This window comes from Polypterus senegalus, chromosome 12 (genome assembly GCF_016835505.1).
Source record: "Polypterus senegalus isolate Bchr_013 chromosome 12, ASM1683550v1, whole genome shotgun sequence".
Classification (NCBI taxonomy): Eukaryota; Metazoa; Chordata; class Cladistia; order Polypteriformes; family Polypteridae; genus Polypterus; species Polypterus senegalus.
Window position 1 is genome coordinate 163,042,136 of NC_053165.1, and position 26,078 is coordinate 163,068,213.

Genomic DNA, 26,078 nt, shown 5'->3' on the forward strand with positions numbered 1-26,078 from the left:
CCTATGGGGGAAATTACTTTGAGTCACGACCAAATTGGGTTACGACCCGAGTTTTGGAACGAATTACAGTCGTGACCCGAGATTCCACTGTACTTTGTAGACGAGAAAGTAAAAAAACACAAAACAAGTCTCAAACTCCGAATTTGAGTGTGTCAAAGCGCTACAGTCAATATAAAGTTAGCCAGAAACTCTGCTGGAATTTGCACAATAATTTTCTGAAAATCGGAGATCATAAAAATTTATAGCAAAGCTTCCTGTGACATCACCGACATGACAGCTGCCGTCATGTGATTAGCACTAAGCCATCATATAATTTGAGAAAATAAAGACAGCAATGAAGACAACTTTTGGGGTTCAAATTCAAGCATAAAACAAACATCAGAATCACATCCTACACATAGGAAGAAATACAAAGAAACCCAAATACTTAATGATATTAAAAAAAACACATACAAATGAAAAGCATTTGAAAAATAACAATGAAAAACAACAGAAATAACCAAAAAGAGAATATCCATAACACCTGTTAGTGTGCAAATCGTCTCCAGATGACTCTTCTTCACGCCGTGTCTCAGGGCTGGTCATTGGCCTGCAGTAATTTCCGGTTTTTAACGTTTAAATTGACAGCCTCAATCTGCTGGGCTAACTCCTTTAAGAATTTGACACACTTCAGTCTTGTCACCTCTCAATTAAACTGTAAAGCTTCATCTCCGTCGGTCAACAAGCTCTTAGTGCTGGAGTCAGCCTATAGTCGCTCTCCGGTACGGACAGGTGATTTATTTACATTTTTGGGTGAAATTCTTCACCTCTTTTGTGAGGGGTTTAGACTCCTTTTTCTATACCATAGGATCTGAATTTAACGTTAGTTTGGTGGTTGGTAGCTGTGTTTGCATCCTGTAAATGCAGTTGGGCCGTTTTTTGCCACCATTTTGTGTTCCTATTGCTAGGAAACGTCTCGTGTGATTAGAGTTGTGACCTTGGAGTTGCTGACCGGTTTAAAAGATCATCACAAGAGTCACTTCCCATCCAAGCTCACGGATTCAAAATGCAAGCTTTTTGTGCTCTTCTTCTACTGATTCTCGACTTATGTTCTTATTTTTTTACTTTGATTTTTGTCTCACATTTTGGCTTTGCTAAGAGTGTTGTTTCCTTCCTGGTTTTGATTATTTGTTAGATTTTTGATTACGCCATTTTCTCTCGATTACTGATTAAAAATCCTTGCTCCTAGCCATTATAATTTCTAATATTGTGCTCAGTCTAGTGCTTGTTCAGAATTTTTACATTTACTGTATTATGGGGATTTGAAGTACAGAGAATCTGAATCTGAGGTTTGTTTTTGCCACCAAATAAGTTCAAATTTTGTTTTTTTAACATTCCACCACAACACCATTTTGGGTTTGCCATGGGCGCTGCTATTCAAAGAAGAGTGTGCAGTCTGCTGCCAGGGGAAACCATCCCAGAATTCCCCAGGACTGGTCGGTAGCGACATGAAATGAGCAATCCCAGTACTTCCAGGGTATCCGAGTTTGAACAGACACCAACTGTTTCCTTAGTGATGGACTAAAACGTTTCTCCTGCTTTCCTGGTCTTGAGACTCAAATCGTTTCTTGACTCCATTTTTTGATTGAATTCTGGGCTTTGATGAAAGGTTCCTTCTGACTCCTTGGTTTGCATCATCTGCTCATTTTCAGTTTTGGACCCCTGATCACTGCGCCACATTCTCCTCTGTAAGGTTGAGTGGATGACTCTAAATTGACTGGGCATGGGTGCGAGTGCCCCCCGTGATGGACAGCTTGGCCCCTGTCTCGTGCCTGATGCTACCAGCACTGCTTCAAATAATAAAGAGATATTGTCACGCTTGGGTCACAGATTTGCACAGAAACACAGGAGGTTGTCGAGACAGGAACTTTATTCAAACACTGCAAACAAACATACAGTATGTCTCTTTTTTAAAAGTTTAAGCTGTGCTCCTTGACAAGACGGAGATGACAGTTCCGTCTCACAATTAAAAGAATGCAAACATATCTTCCTTCTTCAAAGGAACGCGCGTCAGGAGCAGGGAAGGACAGACAGAGAGAAAGGCAAACGATCAACCAAAAATGAACAGGTGCTGGTCGGACTTTTAAGTCTGCGAAGTACGGCGCGGATCGTGTGACAGATCGCCCGCAAGCAAGGGAGCGATGTGAAGATAGTCTTCCAACGTTTTTTTTTAACCTGTAGGGTGTGATCTCCACCCCCAGCTCACAATACGTACTAAAGTGAAATTTACTAGTTTTATAAATCACCAGTGAAGACGATGGAACTGAGATTAAGCAGTTCATCAGGTAAGCTGATTTGTGCTTTTTGTTAATTAAAATGAAGTTGCATACTTGAATACATTCCTGGTTATCCTGCTGGCTGGACAGTGACAACATGGTGCTTGTTGGGTGCACCAGCAAGTAAGAATTTCACACACTTTCCATGTGATAACGTAGCTACCGCTACTTCTAGTACTCTTCTTCTACGCCTTCAGTCCCACAAACTTACAAGTCCCTTTTTGTTTTGTGAGGTGAGCCTCACTTGGACAGGCTAATGAAGGTCCTCGACTGCTTTATGGGTCTTTTTGAGGCTTCACATACCCCTCTCATCATGACTGGGACTCACCTATTTTTTTTTTTTTTAGGAGTTGAAGGCAACGAGTACGAGAAGCTGGCAGAAGAGACGGGTCAACATTACACCCTCGTCGAAAAAGGGAAGCTCGATACAGTCCTGGGAATCACAGAACTGGCCCTGAATTCGGCTCCTGCTGTCCTTGTGCAGATCACCGAGAGAACCAAGAAGCTCCTCTTCTACGTCGACGAAACCCTGACGGAGCTCAGCGTCTCCGTGAAGAAGAAGAACAACGTGCCCTTTTACTTCGCTCTGCTTACACCGTGGGGTGAGTCGGCCATTATGGTGCCTACTTGTGCATGACCAGCTTTACAGTTTTCAGTATGGCAGACAAACAGAAATTAGTGACACAGATTTGAGAGAGTGGCACGGAGGTGCAGTGGTTGGTGCTGAGTGCTAATCCCTTCCCCATTACCCTGTTAATGGATTAAATGGGTTCGGAAAATGGAAGAATAAGTTTGTGGAGGATGTCCGTTTTGGCCTTTTCACCTTCTTACTGTAAAGATTGACATTCTTAATTCATTTCTCCTGAGTTCTCCTGAAGATGTTTCCTGGGGTTTTCTGATCCCATTAAATGAAGCAGATCAGAGAATTTCATTTTATATCGGTTTGATTGAAGAAAGAATTTTATGTTTAATTCATACAAATATTTTGTATTTTTTTTAAGATACTACAAGAAAGAAGCGAGACGTTTCTCTGGATGGAAAAGGTAAAGAACAATAAATAATGATAAACCGTTTTAGTGATGACATATCAAAAGCGGAGGCAGTGCAGTAATTAGAGCTGCCATCTCAAAGCTTCAGTGTCCTCAGTTAAATTCCTTGTGTGTTTTTTCTGTTTCCATGTGCCTGTGAACGTTTTCCTTGCACATCTCAAAGACGTGATTAACTGGCGGTTCAAAACTGGTCTTGTGAATGAATGAGTGTGCCCTTTCATGGACTGGCATCCCATCTATGGAAGGTTTCTACCTTGCAGCTGTTACTGCTGGGATTGACTTTGGCCTCCTAAAATCTAAGCAGGCTCAGTGATGAATGAATTGGGCAGAGCAGCAGCAAATAGCGTAGTCGGCAGGACTGAACTACAGACTGCAAACTGACTGGACTACAGCAGAACTCTAGTAATGAAAAACCAGTATCACCTCTCCATTGTGGCCGCCCATTGCACTGGCATGCTGGAGGGTTCAGCTACCGTAAAATCAGACACAAAGCAGTCTAAAAGAATAACATACAGGTAGTTACTGAGCAGGAACATAAATGATTTAAACTGAAAACTATTACTGAACCTTAGTGCATAATGTACACTCAGTTACAACCACTAGACATAAACGTACCTTACAAGGGAAATGAACTGATAAATACTGAACTAGATAGGCTGGTCAGAAGATGGATGGATGGATGAACGGACATGTCCTGCTAAGCCATAGTTTTAAAGCTGTGGCACAGCGAGCTTTTCAAAAATGCAGACATATTTCACAGTGCCTGGAAAAAGAATTCAGCCCCAAAACTATTTCCACATTTTGTTGCCTCAGATTCTCATAGTTTATTAAGGTCCATTTATTTCTAACTAATCAGGAAAGCAGCATTTGTCCATCCTGCCAAATCTAATGAAACAAACTGAAAATCTATCTTAAAAAAGAACAGGGTGAGTCTTCCTCCCTCTACTCAGTGCCATGTCTCACCCTTCCAGACTCCCCTGATTTGTTGGTGGTCTCCAGTTGGTGGCTCACCTATCCTCGATCCCACCTCTGTCACTGATGTCCAACAGTAAAGGGGAGAGAAAGCAAACAAAAGAGCATTCAGAACAAGTCAGAGATAGAATTAGGGAGTAGTAAAGAACTTGAGAAGGGGACGAGACCACCTCAAAGGAACTGGACAGACCTCGGAGCTCAGGGCAGTCCAGCACAGAGAAGTTGAAAAAACAGGAACCTATTGCCACACTGCCAGGTAAGGCCACCAGTCAAGACTGGGGCTACTGTGATTCCAGTAGTCACTACAGGGGACATTCATAGCTCAGAAATATCCAACAAGCCTTATTTAAAGACTGGCAAGGGCAAAAAAAAAAAATAAAGCATCACTTAGAAGATTCTGCAAAGATGTTTCTGTGATTCTGGCACCACAAAATAGCAAAAGGGGTTAGACCTTCAAAATGACCCCCAAAAATCAGGGCAGAATCCTAACTGGCCTGCCCAAAACCAGAGTCACTCCAAGGCAAGCATGACCTTAGGCAAATGGGAGGCTTCAGGCCTGTCTAGGCCTGAAAATGGAGGATAGGATTCTAAAATTAAATTATCACAAAAGAGTCTCAGATATCTCAAAATAAGTTTCACAAGAAGGAAGACCATGGAAACCAAGGCTTGCCTGCATGGAAGTTCCACAAGAATCTTTACAAAAGAGGACATTTATTCACCAATTTAAAAAAACAAAACAAAACTGAAAAGAGTAAAAAGGAGGTACATTATATGCAATCATAAGGCGAATAAGTCCCCCAAAAAATAATATAATAAAAAAATCCAAGAAACAGAAGCAAAAAGTCAGTAAATCCAACAAACAAAACAATAATCACAAAAAAATTCCAAACAACTCAATGAACCACAAAGGACTCACTTCCTGGCCTGCTTTTCATGGGCCTGGGGGAGGAGTGTCTCTCAGCAGTGATGTAACGGGTAGTCCCGCCTCTTGGGGCTCCACCCCAAAAAACAAGTAACAGGAAGAGACAGTAGATTAATATTCTGAAACATAACAAAATGAATAATACACTAAACATAATAAATACAGTAATCATAATAAATAATTTTAACTGAAAAATGAGCAAATAAAAAAAAAACAAGGAAAAGGAATATAAATATAAGCCAGGGAAGGAACACATACATGGAAACATAACATATTTAAGATCATCTGCCATTTACTTACTTTTTGAGAGGTTGAAACTTCCATCTTTAATTTGTCCCCTTCCTGTTATTCTTTACGTCTTAATGTGGATGTCTCTGGCAGTGTAAGCAGAGAGTCCGTGCTCTGATTCAGCTGTCTAACTTTTAACGAAGGACCGCCACTACACTCTACCCTTCTACAGTGCAAATCCCGCCGACTACGCCAAGTGTTTTGTCATTTATTCACACCATAATCTACCTTAATTGAGGTAACTGCACTGTGGTAATTGGCAGTGGGCAGCTGGAATTCTGCAAACTTTTGGATTACAAAGGCCAGTGAGCAATAGGAGGACTCTTACATTCATGCATGCTGGGACGGCCTCTAAGACCTGCAAGAGGAGCGTTTCCTGGCGTTCTCAGCCCCCACATTTTGTACAGCACTGCCACTGCAGCACCTAATGTTGTCAGGATTGGCTGTGGTGTCCTGTAACCACCTCACTGGATTTATTGGGCTCACATAATGCATGAATGTACAAATGTGGATACACTGAATCTTGAAGTTGTGTTCATTAATGGTCACAGTTCTTGATTTCCCTAACTAATGTACAGTTTCTTTACATCATTCTCTACAGTTACTTCATTAGTTAACACCACCAACTTCCAGGTGGTAAAGGTCCCAGTGACAAAACCAGGCCAGTGGGCAGTTGAGATGAGCAGCTTGGACACGTACACAATCAAGATCATGGGCAAAAGCCTGTTGGACTTTTCTTACAAAATAATGGAGAAGAAAAATGGATACGTGCTTCCCATACAAGGGCGACCTGCAAAAGGTAAGAAATGAGAATAAAATCTTTACTCCATTCATTCATTTTTCATTATTTGTCATTCCATAAAAAAGATTGGAAACTTGAGGAACCTGCCAGCTAGGAACTCCCTCTCAACATAGAGATAGCAGCGTAAATTAAAATATTTTATGTGAAGTCGCAAGTAAAGTCAGCTGTTGAATGCAGCAGCAGGTCTAATTCATTTTGTGTTATTTAGTCCTATTCTTATAATCTGGACATTTGCTTGCATACTTGAAAAATAGTGTTCATGGAACATGGATGTGTTATGGATACCATCCATCCATCCCATCTATCCATTATCCAACCCACTATATCTTAACAACAGGGTCATGGGGGTCTGCTGGAGCCAATCCCAGGCAACACAGGGCGCAAGGCAGGAAACAAACCCCGGGCAGGGCGCCAGCCCACTGCAGGTTATGGATACCATGCACATAAAATCTTAGATTACGCCCACTTCTTATAGATTAATAGGTGCTTTGATTTACTGGCTCACAAAATGAAACTTGAGAACAGGCTTCACTGCACAAGCTGCGCCTCAAGGCCTCAGGTAAGTTCTAGTAAGAAAATTAGCCAAGCCCTGATCACAAAAAATAGGCCCAACCAAAGAGGATAAAGGATTTAAGACTTTAATCACCACAAAAGGTATAAAGGAGGAGAGGAAAGTGTAACACCCCAGGCCCACAAAACCAACACCTTGTTCCTGTTGCTAAATGTTAAATGTGTCTGACGATAATTGTGAGAATAAATAAGCCAAGAGATGGTCAGTGCCAAACAGACGTGGTCAGACAAAGTGAGGAGACAGCGCTTGAAACCAGCAACCAAAATCATAAACAGGGTCGAGGTGTTAATCAAAAGTGAAAACCAGAAACACAAAGGCACTGATGTCTACTTGAATTAGAGACTAGCTACTCTCGGGAGACGTGCTGATTGTTGTATCCACTGAGGGTTAATAATACAGGCTGTACTGTAAACACTGCGCTTACATATGGAGACTATCACAGTCATGTGACACCTCCAAAGAAACCAAACGTACAAATTCTTACATTTAACAACCATAAAATCTGCCAAACTACACATACAACAACCACAACATGTTAATATGGCTGGTATGAACACAATTATTTCATTTATTTTCCTTAGGCCTTTCTGTATCGAGTGTATCTAGTGAATTGACTAGATCTGAGAAAAGAGCGGGAGAAAAGATGAGCAAAGTGTCCCTTAAAATTGGGATGTCAAAGACTCGAGTGTCAAAGCCAAAATGAGAGACAAACATCGTGGTCACAAGTACAGGGCAGAAAGGTCAGAACCAGGAAAAACAGGAAAAACGTTTGGAAAGAGGACTACGATAAAGGGGTTTGTACCCATAGGATGCCCACAACCCCTAGCAACGCTCAAATTGGTCCTGACGATGGGAACAAAAACAAAACATATAATAGGAAATACAAAATGGTGAACAAAATGGGCCAAACAATTAGATAACTTGCTGTGTGGTTGGAATTTCCAAAAATAAACGTCATAATCATAATCATCCATCCATTCATTATCCATCCCGCTATATCCTAATTACAGGGTCATGGGGGTCTGCTGGAGCCAATCCCAGCCAGCACAGGGCACAAGGCAGGAAACAAACCCCGGGCAGAGCGCCAGCCCACCACAGCTAATCATAATCAGGAGCCTCAAAAACCTCTCAGGTGAATGTTTGATTTCAGAAACCCGTGTGAAAAATCACAAATCAGGACCCTCACCCTTTTGGGTGGTTCAAGCCAAGGAATCTGTTTCTAGTGGAAGTTTCTTAAAATAAAACATACTTTTGTTATTGTGAATTATTTTTGTACAGTTTATGGGTGCCGACAGTTTGTCTCTCTTGTGACCTCCCTGGAATGGCACGATTGGGTTAAAATGCCGCCTTTCAAAGCCCTTCCTCACGAGACTTTGCCGCTATAAAGCCCTTCTTTGTTGAAGGTATTCATTCTCAAACTATTCTCTCGTTTTGGTGCCGTCCTCCTGCTTTGATATTTTTGACCTTTGATTATTTGATCTCTTGGTTTTGACACATCTTCCGTCTTTTGACCACATCTCATCTTTGGATCCCATTTGATATTTTTCTTGCTAGTTCACAATAAGAGATCCTTTTTATAATTAAAATTTTATTAACAACAATATATTGAAAAAGAGACGAGAACAAATGCAAAAATTAATTTAAAGAAAATTTTCTAAAAAGGTAAACCAAGACAAATAAAGCCAGTCCAGAATTTAATAATGATCACAATAAATCCATAAACCAAGGAATTTGACAAGAACTTAGAAAAATAAAATACAAAACAAAAGAAACCCAAAGGCCAAAAGTTTAACCTGATGTCACAGCACCAGGAATGAGGCCAGTTTAGCCTTTGTGGTGGTCCCAGAGCTATAGAGTCAGGGGGTCCCGCCCCCTTAGGTTCAACTTCAAGACCCCAAGGCACATAACATAAAAAACAAGTAGATGAACTACTAGCATAATTCAATGCACAATTAAAGAAAAAAAATATATAAAAGAAAATAAAGATGTAAATAATCAATAAAAAATGTACATAAGGCCGGCATGGTGGCGCAGTGGGTAGCGCTGTTGTCTCACAGTTAGGAGACCTGGGTTAGCTTCCCGGGTCCTCCCTGCATGGAGTTTGCATGTTCTCCCTGTGTCTGTCTGGGTTTCCTCCCACAGTCCAAAGACATACAGGTTAGGTGGATTGGCGATCCTAAATTGTCCCTCGTGTCTGCTTGGTGTGTGTGTGTGTGTGTGTGTGTGTGTGTGCGCGCCCTGCCTGGGGTTTGTTTCTTGTCTGATGCCCTGTGTTGGCTGGGATTGGCTCCAGAAGACCCCCGTGACCCTGTAGTTAGGATGTAGCGGGTTGGATAATGGATGGATGGAAAATGTACATAATATTTAACATAACAAAAGTATTAGATACAAATAAAACACATCTGAGCCAGGGATGAAACCATGAGTATTTCTTTATAATACGTTTGTAGATATCATGATTGTCTCAGTGAAATTCTTACATTTATGTGCCAATCAACACGTTGCCACTCCCAGGCACCATCATTAGCGAGTAGAACTCCCTAAGCTCGAAATCTTCTTCCTTGCCTGAAAAATCTCTGAAGGTATTGTTTATAGCAGCCCCCTCTTCAGTTGAGCTTAATAAAACGGCTGCTGCCTGATCCCGTGACTGGTGCTCAAGTCCCATCGCCGATACGTCTAAGGGTGGGTGTGTAGCGCCTAACAGAGCGGCAGGGTCTCATCTGTGACAGTCTAGTGGTGCCCCCTTCAGGGCTGGTTGTTACTTTGCATTCTGTACTGTCGGACTGAGAAGTGGATTAACACTCTGACTACTAAATACGAGTTAACTTGTAGTAGGCCATCAATCGACGAATGCCGCCTACCGGATATCTCGTAAATCGTCTTCAGGGCTGTCGCACCAAACACAAGCCTATTTGTGTGTAACGGATGTAAGCAGAGGATAGTGGGTGTCTGAAATAAGAATGAAAGAACCAGGGTGGCGTCACAGAGCAGAATCTTTCACTTTTACTAATATTTTCTTATTAGCCATATTTTGGATAACATCTATTTTTCAAAAAATGATTTACAAATTTGGAACCACAACCATCTGACTATCTCTGAACGACTGGCATCTCACCACAACACACTGCGACATTCGATTACAATGAATTGTGGAAGGTCGAACTTGTCAGACCCATCTGAATTATCATGAAGCAGTTGTGCACACAGAATTTTTTATTCCATTTTCCAACTATGTGATAACTCACATTTAGATTTTTATGGCAAATGAACTTCTAATGTGACTTTTGATTCAAACAAAATGCATTTAATTCATATATTAAAATAGCAGTCTGGCTTTAAATTGGCATCAGGAACAGACAACATGCTAAGCAAGTCTCTGGACGTTACGTATTTTATACTGTGATCCTTGAGAAGTTCTCGTACTGACACTCATATTCTTACTTTCAGGTGCTGAGTACATCCTCTCAGTGGCCGTGCAAGGAGACAGCGATAAGTTGACCTTAACGCAAGTCATAGTATTTGATGAAGCAGGAAAGAAACACGCAACGTATGACATCAATAAAAGTACAGACAGCCACGGAGAACTCCGAGTTTCAGTGCCTGTGAAGATTGATCTACCGGTGAGTGCCAATCGTAGGGCAGGCCTTGGCTTTGCCTTTATATACGTTTAAAATGACACGAGTAGTCCAATCGCTCGGTACTCTTAAATTTCATAGAAAAAGAATAAGCACGACTCAATCAGTCAGTCGTTAGCCAGCATTCTGTTCAGTTGTGACAGAGATGTATGAAAGTCGCCCGCTTCTTCTGTCCTACATTTCCTATTAACAACTATGGATGAAATGTGAATCAACAAGTAAGTTATTGCATTCCTGTGCTCAGAATTCTGTCTGGTCTCTGTCTGTGTGGCGTTCTCCCCGTGTCTTCTTGGGTTCTTTTCTTCAGATGCTCCAGTTGTCCTCCCCTGCTGCCATCATTTACCCAGGGCTCTCGTAACAGATATGGACTCCCTACGACTCATATTTTAGAAATGATCACTAAATTGCACCTCTTATGTCTTTCGTTCTTAGAGTTTCTCACTGGGAATTGCTGGCAAAACAGAAAAAGGAAATGACTTTCTGAGATGTAAACCGCTCCTCATTCACACCGAGACTGTCTCCCTGAAATTATCAGAAGGACAGAAGAGTAAGTGTTCATTTCAAAGACACATCCCAGTTGGGAGGCACAGAAAGGAAATTTATTGTTAAATACCATATTTACACGTGTACCATGCGCACATTTTTTCCTGAAAATTATCATTAGAAAATCAGGTGCGCGTCATACATGAGGAAATGTAATGTTTACTTCTTCTGCTTGGGCTCGCTCGCTCTCTCTCTCGCCCATGCTCTCTGTCTCTCTCACTCACACTCTTGCACTCTCTCTCTCTCTCTCTCTCTCTCTCGCTCGCGCTCACTCTCACTCTCTCTCTCTCTCACTCACACTCTTGTGCTCTCGCTCGCTCTCTCTCTCTCGCCCATGCTCTCTCTCCCTCTCACTCACACTCTCTCTCTCTCTCTCTCACTCACACTCTCACACTCTCTCTCTCTCTAAATGCTTCCTATACAATTACAATGCATGTCGTACACAGTGCAAAAATATTTTCACGATTTTCTTTGTAAAAATTAGGGTGCGCGTCTTACACGGGGGCGTGTGGTACACGGGTAAAAATGTTACTTTATTTATAACTTGTTTTTAGTTTCCTTGCAATGAATAGAATATAGAAATGTTAGTATTTACAAAGTGCTAACAATTATTAGCTATGAGTAGGCCTTCCACTATGACAGGGGTCCTCAATCATACTCCTGGAGGGCCGCAGTGGCTGCGGGTTTTTGTTCTAACCTACTTGCTTAATTAGAAAGCAATTCTTGCCAATAATTTAATTTCATTCCTTGTTAGTGCTTTAACTCTGTTATGTCAGGCAATTCTCATATCCTAGATTTTCTTTCCCTTTCTAAGGATATCATCCAAATTTTTGAAGGCTAAAATGGATGAGTAACTCTCAGTTCTTCTCTTTTTTGTCTTCACTCTCCTTCCAAGTATTTATTTTAACCCAATAGTGCATGATAAATACACACAGGTGTAAATGGTAACAAACTAAATGTAGAAATGCTGGTCTCTTTTGTCATTTGCATGTTATTGCTAATTAGGAGCCATTAAAAACCAAGAATACGGCTGTTTAAAACAAAATAAGCAATAAGGGTTCAAAATCTTAATGAACGAGACAACTAAAGTAAAGCAGAAGTGTTACTTGAGCAATAAGTGCTTCTTATTAAGCAACTAGATTGGAACAAAAACCTGCGGCCACTGCGGCCCTCCAGGACCGTGATTGAGGACCCCTGCACTAGGAGGACCATCTCACCTTAAGCAAGCCATTTTATGACGTGCCATGTGGAACATGAGGTGTTTATCTTATCTTATCTTATTGAAAAGCATTCCAGAATGAGGACATGGTGGAAGATTATAAATATTTTACAAATACACAGTGGATTCAGACCCCTTCACTCTCTGCACACTTTATGTTAAATGGAGACATTTGCCACTTTAGCCCCTAAATCTGAACTCAATGACCCATAATGACAAAGTGAAAGCACGTTGTTGGAAGGGTTTGAAAATGTATTAAACATTGAAAACCTGAAACTTCTCATTCCTAGAAGTGTTCAGACCCTTTGCTGTGGCTCTCGAGATTGTGCTCTGGTACCTCCTGTTTAGCTTTAAATCTCCTTAAGATGTTCCTAGAACTTGATTGGTTTCCAGCTGTGGCAAATTGAATTCTTTGAACATTGTCTAGAAAGGCACATGTGGACCTGTGTGTAGAAGGTCCCAGAGTTCTCACAGACTGTCAGCACAAAAACCAAGTCATGAAGTCCCAGGAGCTCTCTGTAGACCACTGCAATCAAATTGTGGTGATCAGAACAAGGGGATACAACCATTTGTAAAGCATTCATTTTTTTCTGGAGCACAGTGGCCTCAAGAATTGTAAAATGGAAGAGGTTTGGAACCACCAGGACTCTTTCTAGAGTTGGCTGTCCAACTAACCTGAGTAACTGGAAAAGAAAAATCTTGGTCAGGAAGGTGACCAAGAGCCCAATATTCACTGTAAAAGAGTTTCAGATTGGGTAACCTGATGGAAGGACAACCATCTCAGCAGCACTCCATCAATCAGGTGTTTATGGTGGAGTGGCAAGACAGAAGTAAAAGGCAGATGACAGTCTAAAGGAAAGACGGTGTGAGGAATGAGATTCTCTGCTCTGATGAGACAAAAATTGAACTCTTTGAGCAGAGCTCCAAGCACTATGGCTAACAAAGACCAGGAACTACTCCACACCTGTATGATAGCATCAATACAATGGACCATGGTGGTGGCAGCATCATTCTATGGGGACAGGGAGACTTTTCAGAATTGAAGGAAGGATGAAGGCAGGCAAATACAGAGAGGTCCTTGAAGAAAAACCTCTCCAGAGTGCACGTCACGTCAAATTGGACTTAAATGATCCAAAGTGTACAGCAAAGACAACACTGGAGTGGCTACAGGTCAAGTGTCCTGAGTAGCCCACCAATACTCAGACCTAAACCACATTGAACATGTGTGGACAGACCTGAAGATGACATTTGAGATGTTCACCATGCAATCTAACAGAGTTTGAGAGGATCTGCCAGGAAAGAATGAAATAAATTGCCCAAATCAAGGAGTGCAAAGCTCTTCGAGTTTTACAAAGAAGACTCAAAGCTGGAATTGCTGCAAAAGGGGGTTTCTATAAAGTACTGAATTAAGGGTCTGAATCCTCATCCATAAATCTGCAAGACAATGAATTGTTCAGGAAGTGATGGGGTCTGAAAAGTCTCCAAATCCACTAAGTATGCTGACTTAGTTCTGAAACGAGAAACACGCATTGTAAGCCTTAAAAGGTAGGAAGTTGAAATTTGTATTTCTTAGAACACAGGTGCTGATCTTGGGCTGCTTAGCCCTTTCAGGTTGAGATACAAAACCTTTTGATCACCTCATATATTTAAAATGACAGATAATTTAAAAAAATAAATCCCACTCTTCAAGAAAGTAATGAGGTGATCTCTTTTATGTCTTCTCAGCTTTAGTCTGAGGAGCCCCTTCACCCTCTTGTATATTACACAGCAGCAAAAAGTCAGACGGCCGGTCTGTTGTTGTAAAATGGCCCACCTCACACTCAATATTGCATTTCCTTTAGGTACCTTGATCGAGGGAACGTCACTGGACGTCGTTGTGGTCGTCACAAATGAAGGACCTGATCAGACCTTCACATTTAATGTCAAGGATGAGCGCTCACTGATGAAGTCTTTTACTCCAAGCAGTGCATTAATCAAAAAAGGAGAGAAGGCGACATTGACGGCGACTTTTATTGCCCCCAAAACTGTGGCGAAGCAGACCTCAAGGTATGGCCCAAGGTTATGTAGTCACATCTGAGCTCTAGAACTTTCCAATTTGTTACCACACTTGTTGACATGCCCTGTGGAATGAGAGCCAAAAGATGGCGGGTGAGCAGATTGTTACTGAAAGAATACGAGATGTTTGTTCTGGGGAGGCAGGGGGTTATGGGGAGAGGGGACTGGGTGTATAGCAGTTGTACAGGGCTGTATACAAATACGTTCACACTTCTCATACACACAACACCTCTGAGGAATCAAACCAAACCAATCCACCCTTCAAAGCCACTACTTGTGTACTTTAAACAACACCTCATGCTCTTGCTGTGACATATTGCCATGACACACTATTATCTATCACCGATTGTATTTTATTTATGACATACACACAGCCCTGTGCTTAAATAAATTACGTCTACTTCAAGTCCTGACCTACCTGACACACTTTGTGTCTTTTTGGCATCTTGACAAACGATCCTGGCAGTTGTTTTATCTACCTGACCGCGGCTTGGTAGCCACAGAACCCCTAACTTTCCACTTTTTTCTCAGAGTTTCATTACTACTGACGGACATTTTCAGATCTCTCAGATGTATTTTTATATCCTTTTCCTAATTCATACAATTCAAGAAACTTTCCTCGCTGGTCTTTTGACAGTTCGCTTGCCTTCCCCATGGCTCAGTATCCAGCAAAGTCAGTGCAGCTCTGCATAAGTTTAAACTGACAATTTAAACACAGACACTGATTACAGTCAAAAATGTTACAGGTGTGGACACGGCCCCTTAATTACCTTTAATTCAAACTTGTGTGTATAAGATCAGCCCCAACATTCAAAGGTATGTACATTTTTTGATCAGGCGCATTGGGATGATTTCAATTACCATTATGATTTAAAAAGGGAATACACGACTATGTGATAATAAATTGCTTTTCCTGAGAACACTACCTAATTAAAAGGAAAGCTTTCTGCATGATTACTTATATTTTCCAAACAATGGCCAATATTTCACAAATTCTGCAGGGTATGTAAACTTATGAGCACAACTGTATATCTCTCTATTATAATAAAAAAAATCTTGGGAGATGAGACTTTTTATTCTGCAATGAGACGTGATCTTTTGAAGAGAGACACTTTCACGTCCCTCGAGATGAGACTTTACCACAGAAATAAAAGACAAAGAGTAGATGACAAAGTAGAACGTCGTAAAGAATTCAAAAACGTTGGCCCGATACACATGCAGAGCAGGTTAGAGATAATGAAAGTACAAAAATTTGAAAGTCTCAATAAATTATAGTAAAGATCGCATTACCAGAAACAAACAGAAATTATTACTCAGTGAAATAACGGAAGAGTTTAAAGAGATCAGATATATTATTCAGATTTAAACTTTAAGTTGGAGACTTGTAGATCGTCTAATTCGTGTTGCCATCAGGGAAAAGTAATGTTTCTTCCCAACGAAGAGGCCTGTCCTCGAGAATTAAAAGATTTATTTGGTGAAAGTGAAATCCACATAAGTGAGTGGCAGAGACTGGAAGTGGATGGCGTGTAGTGCAGGCTGGCGAGCGAGGCGAGCAGGTTGTGAAGTCCCCTAGTATTAAAGAAAGAAATCTTGTAACCTCTCTGAGACAGAAACCAGGCAGGAGGAAACTTGTTCATTCCTCTTTTAATTTCTTTTCATAAAGAGGGAGCATCCTGTTAGAGCAATCAACTAAGGGGCAGTGCCGTGGGCAGAGGTGGTCAGCAAATGGCAGAGAGCAGAGAATAAAGGCAGGGAGCCATTCTTATAGATAACTGAATTTGCATAACAGTGCTGAATTATGGCTTACTCTGACTTACTCACTTACTGACTTACTTACTCGCTCACATTCACTCTGATTGGTTCATTTGGTTTATACACCCAAATAAAAATCTCATTTCTACTACATTCCTGGAAAAGCGCGATATGCCTCCTCAGGGAGTCGATCAGGAGGAATCCCAATGAGATTCCCGGATGATTTCAACTGCCACCTTTTGATGTGGAGAAGCAGCAGCTCGACTTTGAGCTCCTCCCGAATGTCTGCGCTCCTCAATATTTGTGTCAATGTGGTATTTCAGATTTTCTATTTTTAACAAATTTCCACAAATTCCGATAATTGCTGCTGCTGTAGTAAATTTCCCCTTGGGATTAATAAAGTATCTATCTATCTATCTATCTATCTATCTATCTATCTATCTATCTAATCCTGCCAACTACGCTATCTATCTATCTAATCCTGCCAACTACGCTATCTATCTATCTATCTATCTATCTATCTATCTATCTATCTATCTATCTATCTATCTATCTATCTATCTATCTATCTATCTAATCCTGCTCTCGTTGTGTTATTCTGGGGTGTTGAGAGTTGCTTGATGAGTGATAAAATGAACTGAAATGATTTCATCACAAGGCTACAACAGAGTAAAATAAGTGAAGGGAGTCTCAAGACTTTCTGAAGTCACTGCATGTGCTGCTCTTGTCTTGTTCATGGAGGTTCTTTGTAGTTTCAGTTTGTCACACCTTGTCATTCCACATTTTCTTTCAGCCTCGTGACATTTACAGCTAAAGGTGGTGCGTCAATGAACTACCTGAAGAGCGTCATGACTGTGGTGCCAAAACCCGAGGAGGTGAGTCTTTATTTGCTTTGTTTATGGCACCTGAGCACCAGACAGCAGAGACGGAGTGGCGGGTCAAGCTGGCGAGTTTCTTTTCACGTATGTTTTCTTCAAATGGGCGCTACATTCTTTTTTCACGGAATTTTGCAAATGTGAAAAAATCGGGAGTGGTCTCCCCTTGACTTTCTCATATACTCAGATTAGGGGATGGATATTTGAGGAGTTAACTGCAAGAGAAGGATTATATTTTTATATTATGTACATCAAAGAACCATCAACAATAAATCAAATCCAATTAATAATTATTATAAAAGTGAAGTTGAATCAATCAGACTCTGCAGCTGCATGAATAAAAGGTAAAGTAGCACTTCGGTTAGCAGAAAGAGCTCAGAAGGTGATAGAAATCTACGTTTTGTACCTCAAACTTGTATGCAAAATTTGGTTGACCAAAGTGAGAGCAAACTCAAGTTATCGTATTTACACACACAGACATAATTCCAAAAATTGTATTTTCGAAATCAGGGAGGTCTTAAACATCGAGATTCATCAAAATCTCAACATCGAATCTTTGGATGATTACAATACATTCCTTAAGTTTTTTGGAAAGGAAAGCAAGAAATTGTGTTCCCTAAGGCACCTCATTCACACTTCTTTGTTTTTCTGTGTAACCGCACACACTTCTGTTCTCAATGAGGCATAAACAGATTTTAATTTAGGAGAGAGAGATAGAAATAACGTTCAAAATCAGGTTGAAAGCCAAAAACTAAACCTCTAACTGTCATAAATGTGAATTGATGTCGATGTTTTGTTCTCTGAGCCATTTAGTTGTCATTTTGGCCTTCTGGCCTGGTGCTCCAACATGTTGGTCTCCAAACTGTTCCTGGATGGTTGGGAGAAGTTGCTCTCGTTTGATGTTTTGGTCCCATTCTTTTTTCACGGCTGTGTTTATAGGCAGAATTGTGAGTGAGCCCTGCACTCCCTTGGCTGAGTAGCAACCCCACGTGACATGGATGGTCTCAGGATGCTTTACTGTTGGTGTGACACAGGACTAGCGCCACTCACCCCTTCTTTTTTCCAGATGCCCAAAACAATCGGAAAGGGGATCCATCGATAAAAATGACTTTTCCCCCAGCAGTCCAATCCCAGAATAATAAGTCTGTCCCTGATGTTTTTCTTGTCTTCTTTGCTGCCCTTCTCGACACCCACCAGGCCATCCCCTAAAAGTCTTCTCCTCACTCCCAATTGCCTGCTGCCATTCCTGAATGAGCTCTGTAATGGCGGTGCCTGCAGCTGAATTCACTTTAGGAGACGCTCCTGGCGCTTGCTGGACTTTCTTTGGCACCCTGAAACCTTCTTCACAAATGTAAAACCTCTCTCCTTGACGTTCTTGATGATCTGATAAATGGTTGGTTAAGGTGCAATCTTACTAGTAGTTATATCCTGGCCTGTGAAGCCCTTTTTGTGCAAAGCAGTGGTGGTCCTTTTGTGGTAGGGCTGACATGCAGTGGTTTTTTGGGATGAAGTTCATTAAAATGGCAAAGAGGGACTTTGCAATTGATTGCAATTCATCTGATGACTCTTCAGAACATTCTAGAGTAGATGCAAATTGCCATCATAAAAGCTGAGGCAGCAAACTTTATGGAAATTAATATTTGTGTCATTCTCAAAACTTTTGGCCACAACTGCACTATAGAGAAGGAAAATTAATTTTGGGTGGAGAATTCCCTTAATGATTCGATATAAAATTGGCAGGTGGAACTGAATGTGTGATTAAATAGTTTGAGGGTAGCATGATGAAGAAAGGTTCTTGTGCAAACTACCACCCTTCTTATTATGTTCCTCATTCCCAGATTCCAGATGAGGACCCTCCTCAGTATAAGATTACAAAAGAAGGAGACAGCTGCCGAGGCATAAAGCAGAGTTTATTGAGGTGCAAGAGCTTCTTCTGGGACACCACATTCCTGGCATGGGACACAAAAAGCGCCGTCACTGTTGAAATCGTTCAGCCTGCCGATAAAACCTCAAAAACGTCCTCACTGAACTGCGATGACAGCGTTGAGTCGGGCGTCCACCGGAGCAGCTGCAAGTACAGGTAGAGTGGTGTCTTCAGTCATAAAGTAACAGGACCAAAATGCAGTCAGACTGGGAGAGGACCAGCATGCCGTTGGCCCGTTCACACATTTTCTGAGCCCACTCTTTCTGTAGACTATCCACATAACTTTGACTGCAATGCTTGAACCAACTTGGGATGGAATTCGAGTCCATCACATGCCACCCACCAGCCAACCTGTGGCATGTAGGAACTAAGCACTGTGCCGCTACTTGGGGACAAAATACATGATGGTGGCTCAGTGCCATTGAGTTTACTGGATATCACTCACTGCCCCTTAGGTCATGGATTTAGATCTGGACATGGATGTCTTCTCCATGGAATATTATGCTCTGTCTTTACACTTGAATGAGTTTATTCACATGATAGAGTTCAGGGAGTTGTGGTGATTCAACAGGACTTTGTGACCATAGTGCTTCATTTGTACATCAAGAGGTGCCGGAGCTCACAGTGACTGTCTGGGGACTAAAGAGTGGTCTGCCGACGATGGCAATCTGGGCACTGGAGCACAGCACCATTAACATTAAATTACAGCTTACTGAATACATGAAGTCAGTGCTGTGAACACGTAGTCGCACACAAAAAATTTGGATTTGACTTGGAAGCCTTACGGTCTTAAACTGTTGTGATGTGCAGTACACGTGTGATGTGTCTTCATCCCCTCAGCCTCAGCCCCATTCTTCTGATTTCTCAGCCTTCATCACGTTAGTGATGAGTGAAACGTTTCCCACGGAACTGAATTCACTGTGAAATTTGGTGCTTCGTTTTGTACACAATTTACCATTTATAAATCCCAATCACCTTGTAAATATGCATTTGTGAGCTCACCTCGAATGCGACCCTAAAACTTTCATTTATAGAGCAAGCTTATGAAACTCAAACAAATGCAATCCCGCTGATGCAGAACTTTATTGGCTGGTTAAAGCACAACGTTGTTAGCTGGGATCTTGTTAAGCGAGTTGTGACTGTACAGGCCTTACGAACACCTGAGGGTCCAGCCAGTTACCTTACCAATAAGCCGGCCATCATGTACAGCACCATCACCTGGCCACATATACCTGCTTGATGAAGGCTGTCGTCATCTCCTGGTCTCTCTGAGATGTTGGGTACACATGGGTCAGAGTGGCCATCAAGAGAAGCAAGTTCTGCCATTAGGTTCTCTTTTTATAAACCCCAACTTCTGTATGTTCATATTTTGAGCCTCTTTTTCTGAGTACACGAGTTTTATAAATCTGAGCCCTGGTTGCTTTAAAAACCCAACGTGCTCTCCGACAGCTAAGACTGCTTTACGTCTCACTAGGGTAACGACGCCATGGCATTTCATTTCCCTAATTTCTGAGTTGCTGATTCAGAACCCTTTTTTCAAATCATTGCTTGTCTTTAAATTCTCTGGTTTTGACTTTTTGCTCTTGAAGTTTCTGACCACGAGTTTTGTTTCTCATTTTGTCTTCGATGCTCGTGTATTTTAATCTCCCGGTTTCGATGCTTTTTCTGTTTACTCGACTACCTCCTATTCGAATCTCCAATTCAGACATGAAAAGAGTGGACTCTCCTCTGTCTACCGTACATCCTGACAGCACACACGAGCCACTAAGAAGGCTGAAAGGATGTCAGGTTATGCAGAGCCCACCCGTCTGTGTGTGTGTGTGTGTATGGAGTACAAGTCAAGGGGGACTAAACTAATCTTAAGTGCTTGGAGCAGTTCTGGTCTTAGTTTAATAAAAAAAGGCAGAACAGCAGTAAACAAAGCCCAGATAAGTGAGATGTGACTGATTCAGCATAATGGAGAGCAAACAAGGAGGAAAGACTGAAGGAGCTGAACCTTCACAGGTTAAAGAAATGGAGATTAAGAGGAGACATGACTGAAGTGTTTAAAGTTACGAAAGGAATTAGTAAAAACGGGAGATTTAAACGTGAGTTCATCGACAAGAACAACGGCAGATTTCACACAAACCTTAGAAGGTATTTCTTCACACAGAGGAGCACAGACAGCAGGAATGAGTGACCGTGTGGTGTGGTGTGGTGGATAGAGGGGCTTTAGGGACCTGCAGAACTGGACTTTATGTTATTTTGGAGAAATTAGTAGATAGGATTAGTGAGCTTTATTGGGCTGAATGGACAGTCCTTGTCTAAACTGGGGTTAGATGTTGAACTGAGTGTTCTTATGTGCATCGTACTTGATCTTTGATTGTGAATATCCTTAACAGTGGAACATCTCTTCATTCACACAGGTCTGACTGCTGTGCTCCATATGTGACGCTCATTCTTAAGGATGCCACAGGAAATCAAAACCTTCTTAAAGTTGATTTTCGTGAAAAAGAGGTAAGATCATAAGATCACATCACCAGAGCATGATCTGGTCTCTGGACGTCACAGACGGTGATCTTTCTATTTTGTCAAGTCGTGACTTTTTATGAGACAGAACACAAACATTAAATTCTGGAGTATCACCTAGCGGGCAACACCATCACAATAATACACTCAGCGTGATATGATAGATATGACTGACTATCTATCTATCTATCTATCTATCTATCTATCTATCTATCTATCTATCTATCTATCTATCTATCTATCTATCTATCTATCTATCTATCTATCTATTATATAGTGCCTTTCACTCTATCTATCTATCTATCTATCTATCTATCTATCTATCTATCTATACACACATAAATAATGTATATAAAAGCACTATATACTACATACTAAAAGGGAAATATTAATAGATCTAAAAGGCAATATATTATAAATATGAAGTGGGCTAGATACTGTAATAGATTTAAAATGAATTATAGGTGGAATCCTCTGAAAGTGCTGCGTTTAAAGTCACCGAGGTCTTCAGTATGACCTATTTGTCGGTGGAGACTGCATGGCTGTGTGATGAATTGATGCACCAGTTAACCACAAAGCCCCTGAAGTCAGTCATTTGGAGGGACATTTACATACTTTTGGTCACAGAGTGTACATTATATTATTTTTTTAAATTACCTATAAAAATGTTTCTGTACATATTGTCATAATGACCCTGTATAAACCCTTCATAATGACCCTTCATAAAAGGAAAATTGTCTGTGTGTCCATGTGGTTGCTCTGTCTCTGACATTCCAACAGATGGTGCATCACAAACATTTGTAATAATAAAATGCATTGCGTTCACCATGGCAGCCAATGGTATGTTACAAACATTTTTAGTAATAAAATGAATTGCATTTGTAATTTCAACCATTGGCGCATTACAAACATTAACACTATTTTTATGAATCCCTTAACAAACAGCATATAGCAGACACAAATGCATTGCATGGTGCAATAACAATGAGGTCTACTGTACATTGATTATTTACTGTCCAGATAAAACAAAGGCTGTGACAGCAGGTGCAGCTTTTACAAACGAGGTTCTGTGGCTCTGTTTTCCACACACGGCTGATACCATCAGAATGTTAAACTCATTTAAAACTTATGCCTGGAAAATAAATTGACAGAGAGACAAACGTTTCTGGGCCTCCATAATCTCACAATAAGTAAACCCTTTAGATAGATCCTTAAAAGACCCTCCCTCATAATTTTGCTTGTTTTCACAAGGTGGTCTCATCTTACCAGTCTTCTCCCTTTCAGAACTATGCAGGCTGAGTGTGAGAGAAGCTGCCGGAGGTCCGTGTCTGAGATTCTGTGGATGACATCATTGAATTCTGCTGAACCTTGGTGACCTGAGGGAGTTCTCTCTGCTGTCAAGTCTGATGTGTCCCCATGAATTGTAGTTTCCCCCTACAGGTTTTGAATTTGAAATAAAGTGTGAGACTACAAGCATACATGACGTGTCCCGTCTTGCGTCTTTTGTGCCCCATAGAACGTGCATGAAGGGTTCTGGATTTGTTAAAATATTTTTTTCATAAGAATTCCTTTTGAACATTTTAAAATCACTTTGTTTTTTATTTTTATTTTTTTTGCCTGGTCCCTCCTGACTCACCAGTACAAGTAAACCCCCACATATGATACCCCATTTCACTCGTCTTCATGTCTAGTTATACAATACCTCAAGCTTTCTGTAGTTTCTCTCTACTTTTGGCCCACTAGACCCATTTTGAAACAATATTTTGTGCAGGAAATGACACCCTTATGATGAAAAGTAAAGTGATAATGTGATCACAAGGACCTGGAGTTGTGCCTGTCACATGAACTGACCCCAGGGGTTCACCCCTAATGGAATAAGAGCAACCAAAGCCACAGAACCTTGAAACAATGGGCATCGGTAATTTGTGGGGTAACATTTTACACTATTTCAATGTTGCTGATCACATGTGTGATATTTATTTCTGCACTGATGGTCCTACCTCCCTATGTACTTCTACCAGAGGGTGAAAATTACTCATTTCATTAACAATCGGGAATATTTTAATTTTAAACATAGGGGTTTTATTTGACTGTATCTGGAAGGCCTAACATACACAATGAAGACAAACTCACGCAAACAACTCTATTTAAAGCACAAGTCAGGGGATGAACAAAAGAAAGGCCCCAAATCTCTGAATATCCAGTTAGGTTAATTGTGAAGAAATGGAGAAGGTATGGCACAGTCGTTAATCAGCTAGAGCAGACTCTCCACAGAAATGGAAGAAGAGAGGCAACAAAGCTTCAGTGGGCAACATTAAAGAGAATGGGCAGACAACTGTGCCCGGGTGCTTCACCAGTTGCAGCTTTATGTAAGAGTTGACATATCAAGGTTTGATTTTCATTTAAACAGCATCTATCGATAAACGTGATATCATACAGCACACATCATGCCACATTTATATTGCATAACACGTTGTGAACTTAAAAAGCAGAAATGCAAATTTTACCTGTGGAAATAGTAAGTCCAGCCCTACATTTATTGCTACCTCAAATTAGAATCAGATGATCAGATGATTAGAAGATCATTAGCGGTTCTTGTCTGAACCGGTGCTCTTACTTAAACCTCAGGTGTACTCGTTGTTGTTGTTGAAGTGTCTGTTATCTCCATGCTGGGATCAAAGGAGCTCACTGATGACTTTAGAAAGAAGGTCAGAGATGCCTAGGAGTCTGGGAAGACACTTACAAAGATCTCCAAACAATTGGAAAGCAATCATTCCACTGCCCGGAAGATCATCAACAAGTGGAGAAGGTCTCAAACAACTGGCAACGCGTCCAGGCCAGGCCACCCCAGCAAGTTCAGCAAAAGAGCAGGACGGTGAAAGAAATCTCTCAGGCCTTCATCCCTCAAACCACAGGGAGTCCTCACTACTGTTGGTGTCAAAGGGTACGAGTCTACCATTAGAAAATGAGTGGCCAACCACAATGGCATGCGGGGACGACACCAAAGCTGAAAAATGCCACTTACTGTTTGTTTGTGACTCATTTAACATTTAGGTGCTTTGGTGTTGCTGCTCCTGCTTTACATGACAGGTTTCTGGCTTGAAGACTTTGTGGTGTTTCAAGGTAATTGGATTTGGATTTGATTAGTTAAAAAAAAATAAAAGGAGATATGATGGCTTTTAAAGATCCTTCGCTGCCGATTTTTCTTTTCTTAATATTTTAAATGGGTTTTCATTTTCTTATTTAGACTTATGCGATATTGCTTTTACTTAAAAAAAAACTATTATGTTTTATTATTATCAAACATTGCTTTCTATTTTAAAGTTATTTCACAAACTTTATTCATTTAGTTCAGTTATATACAGGGTGATCAAAAAAGAACGACCACATCTCAAATGTTTATTCTACAGAAACGCTACAAGATAAAATAAATGTCCTTAAGATACAAGAAAGGGCATACAAAATAGATTTTGTTCACTATGTTCTTCAAGGCTTTGAGACGATTTCTGAACGCTCGCATGACTCATTTGGCCAATTCAAGGGGAATAGCGACGATTTTACGGCAAATAGCGTCCTTGAGGGCTTTGAGGTTTCGAGGTTGGTGCGCGTATACCTTTGACTTGAGAAGAAATCGCAGGGAGCAAGATCAGACAAATGTGACGGCCACCTGACATTGCCGCGCACGGAGATCAGCTTCCCGCAAAACTTGCATGGATCTCCGCGTCTTATGAGCTGTTGCTCCATCCTGTTGACACCAGGCATCCACCACATCCATTTTTTCCAGTTCTCTAGCATTTCAATGTAACGTTCTGAAGTGACGGTGACCATTGCTCCCCCCTCCTCAGTAAAGTAAGGGCCTACAATGCCAAATTCTGCAACGGCGCCCCAAACTGTAACACGTGTGCTCACTGTGCAGGGGTCTCTGATGAAGTTCACGAGGGTTGGTTTCAGCCCAATAGCGAAAGTTTTGCTTATTTACACAACCGTTCAAATGATGTATGGACATTGTAGTTCCAGTAAGAACAGTATGCTGCTATGCTAACAATAAGCCATGGGTTACAAGTGACATCAAGGGCCTTTTGAACCAGAAGAAAAGGGCTTTTAAAGGTGGTGATCAGCATGAGCTCAAGTGCGTGCAGAAGGAACTCCGAGTCCAGCTCAGGGCGGCGAAAGAGCAGTACAGGAGAAAGCTGGAGCAGAAGTTGCAGAACAACAGCATGAAGGAAGTGTGGGATGGGATGAAGATTATCACTGGCTGCAGCTCGAAGCGGGTGCCGCCATCGAGACAGACGTGGAGAGAGCAAACCAAATGAACAACTTCTTTAATAGGTTTGATGACAGTAACCCACTCTCACCTCGGAGAACTGCATCCTCCAACCATCCTTCTGCTGATACCAGCATAGGTGAGACATCCCCACCCACAATTACAGCAGCCCAGGTGAGCAGAGAGCTGAAAAGACTTCGTGCCAGCAAAGCAGCGGGTCCAGATGGTGTATCGCCACGATTGCTGCAGACCTGTGCGTTGGAACTGGGGAGAGTCCCAAGGCTTTGGAAAACATCTTGTATCACTCCTGTCCCAAAGGTATCACGTCCTAGTGAGCTGAATGACTTCCGGCCTGTTGCTCTGACATCACATCTGATGAAGACC

General features: G+C 41.3%; 1 protein-coding gene across 1 annotated transcript in view; it reads left to right on the forward strand.

Moving 5' to 3' along the window:
* Positions 1-22,908, forward strand: part of LOC120540106 (von Willebrand factor A domain-containing protein 7-like) — a 44,698-nt gene extending 21,790 nt beyond the window's left edge. Inside the window, exons 10-19 of the mRNA XM_039770596.1 lie at positions 2,663-2,917; positions 3,317-3,358; positions 6,148-6,345; positions 10,367-10,539; positions 10,987-11,101; positions 14,158-14,362; positions 16,917-16,998; positions 18,837-19,078; positions 21,328-21,418; positions 22,715-22,908. Of these exons, the coding sequence (XP_039626530.1) occupies positions 2,663-2,917; positions 3,317-3,358; positions 6,148-6,345; positions 10,367-10,539; positions 10,987-11,101; positions 14,158-14,362; positions 16,917-16,998; positions 18,837-19,078; positions 21,328-21,418; positions 22,715-22,729 (1,418 nt within the window). The 3' untranslated portion in view covers positions 22,730-22,908. The remainder of the gene's footprint in view (positions 1-2,662; positions 2,918-3,316; positions 3,359-6,147; positions 6,346-10,366; positions 10,540-10,986; positions 11,102-14,157; positions 14,363-16,916; positions 16,999-18,836; positions 19,079-21,327; positions 21,419-22,714) is intronic.
* The last annotated feature ends 3,170 nt before the right edge of the window (positions 22,909-26,078 follow it).